Genomic DNA, 1,346 nt, shown 5'->3' on the forward strand with positions numbered 1-1,346 from the left:
CCCGCCGGTGGGGGTGGGGGTCTGTACTCACGGGGCCCCCGGTGTGGTCACGGATGTAGCCGTAGGCGATGGTTTTGTCGATGGCAAATCCGAAGTCTGCCCGACGGATGTGGCCGACCACTTTGCCATCCCGCCAGACTGCCTCCAGGCCAAACATCGGCACCTTCCTGCACGGAGAAGGCAGAGCTGTCGTCAGCAAAGCCCCACGTTGGGGTCCCATGGGGGAGAGGGGCTTGGGGGGACCAGACCCCAGCTCTGCCCTAGGCCAGCCCCCGTGCCGGGGTTCCCACTGCCCACAGGTTCATTATCCTCCCCGTGCTGATCCCAGGCGCTGGCAAAGCCCCTCCAGCCTGATTTGCAAAACCTCCTGCTGTTCTGGGTGAAACAAGATAAACCCACTCCCTGTCACACCATTTCCAGCTCCCATTAAACATCCAGCAGGGAATTTGCAGTAGGATTTAAATTAGAGATGGAATTAGAGCATGGAAAACAGCCGAGCTGGCTTGCAACTCCACATGCGTGCCCGGGTGCAGGGGCGGGTGGGGATGGCTGAAGGTGCTCGTCCCAGGGCGGCCACGGCACTGGGTGCTGCCCGGTGCCGAGCGGAGCCCGGCAGTGGTACTCACTCCTCGGTGGTGAAGCAGACGAGGCGGCGGAAGATGCCCTTGGCTTTTTGAGCCTCCACAGCCTCCCGGCCCAGGAAGGGGATGCTGGACTTGAGCTTGCAGGTGAAGGCTAAGCCTGATTCTAGCGGGGTATCGTCGGGGCGCAGGTCTGCGTGCCAGTGCCTGTACCCTGCAGAGAGCAAGCATGGGTCACTCAGCCTCTCCCTGCCACGGTAGCAAGCCCAGGGTGAGCAGCATCAGGAGACCAAGACATCACTCCTGCCTCTTGGACACCACTGTTGCCCTCGATTCACTTGGCCCTGGACAAAGCACCCTTGAGAGGAGCCGGTATTGGGGAAGTCTCAGCAAGGAGCACTGGGGCTGGTAGCATCTCTGCCAGGAGCTGCCAGACCTCCAGTCACACTAACCCGCCCTCGCAGCTGGGAAAAACTCATTTGCCCTGGTCCCCCGGGCAGAGGCAAAGCGGAGAGCGCTGCTGTAAGGAAAGCAAGAAACCTTTCTCGATGCTGAGGCTGTCGATGGCTCTGTAGCCGGCGTTGGTAATGCCGTGCCGGGCACCCGCCTGCATCACCGCCTGGTAAACCTTCACGCAGTCCGCCTTGGGCACGTGCAGCTCCCAGCCCATCTCGCCGACGAACGACAACCTCATGGCACGGACCTGCGAAATGCAAGAGGCCAAACACCCCTGCGGACGGAGCCGGGCTGCGCAGCGCGGGAGAG

The 1,346-nt window shown here is 62.0% G+C and overlaps 1 protein-coding gene across 1 annotated transcript in view; it reads right to left on the minus strand.

The window, feature by feature from the left end:
* Positions 1–31: 31 nt before the first annotated feature.
* LOC104081539 (sarcosine dehydrogenase, mitochondrial-like) overlaps positions 32–1,346 on the minus strand; it is a gene marked incomplete at both ends in the record, with an annotated part of 12,326 nt that continues 11,011 nt past the window's right edge. Inside the window, 3 exons of the mRNA XM_009584330.1 lie at positions 32–167; positions 627–795; positions 1,122–1,284. Coding sequence (XP_009582625.1) covers positions 32–167; positions 627–795; positions 1,122–1,284 — 468 coding nt within the window. The remainder of the gene's footprint in view (positions 168–626; positions 796–1,121; positions 1,285–1,346) is intronic.

The sequence above is a fragment of the Fulmarus glacialis genome, unplaced genomic scaffold (assembly GCF_000690835.1).
Source record: "Fulmarus glacialis isolate BGI_N327 unplaced genomic scaffold, ASM69083v1 scaffold32288, whole genome shotgun sequence".
Taxonomy (NCBI): Eukaryota; Metazoa; Chordata; class Aves; order Procellariiformes; family Procellariidae; genus Fulmarus; species Fulmarus glacialis.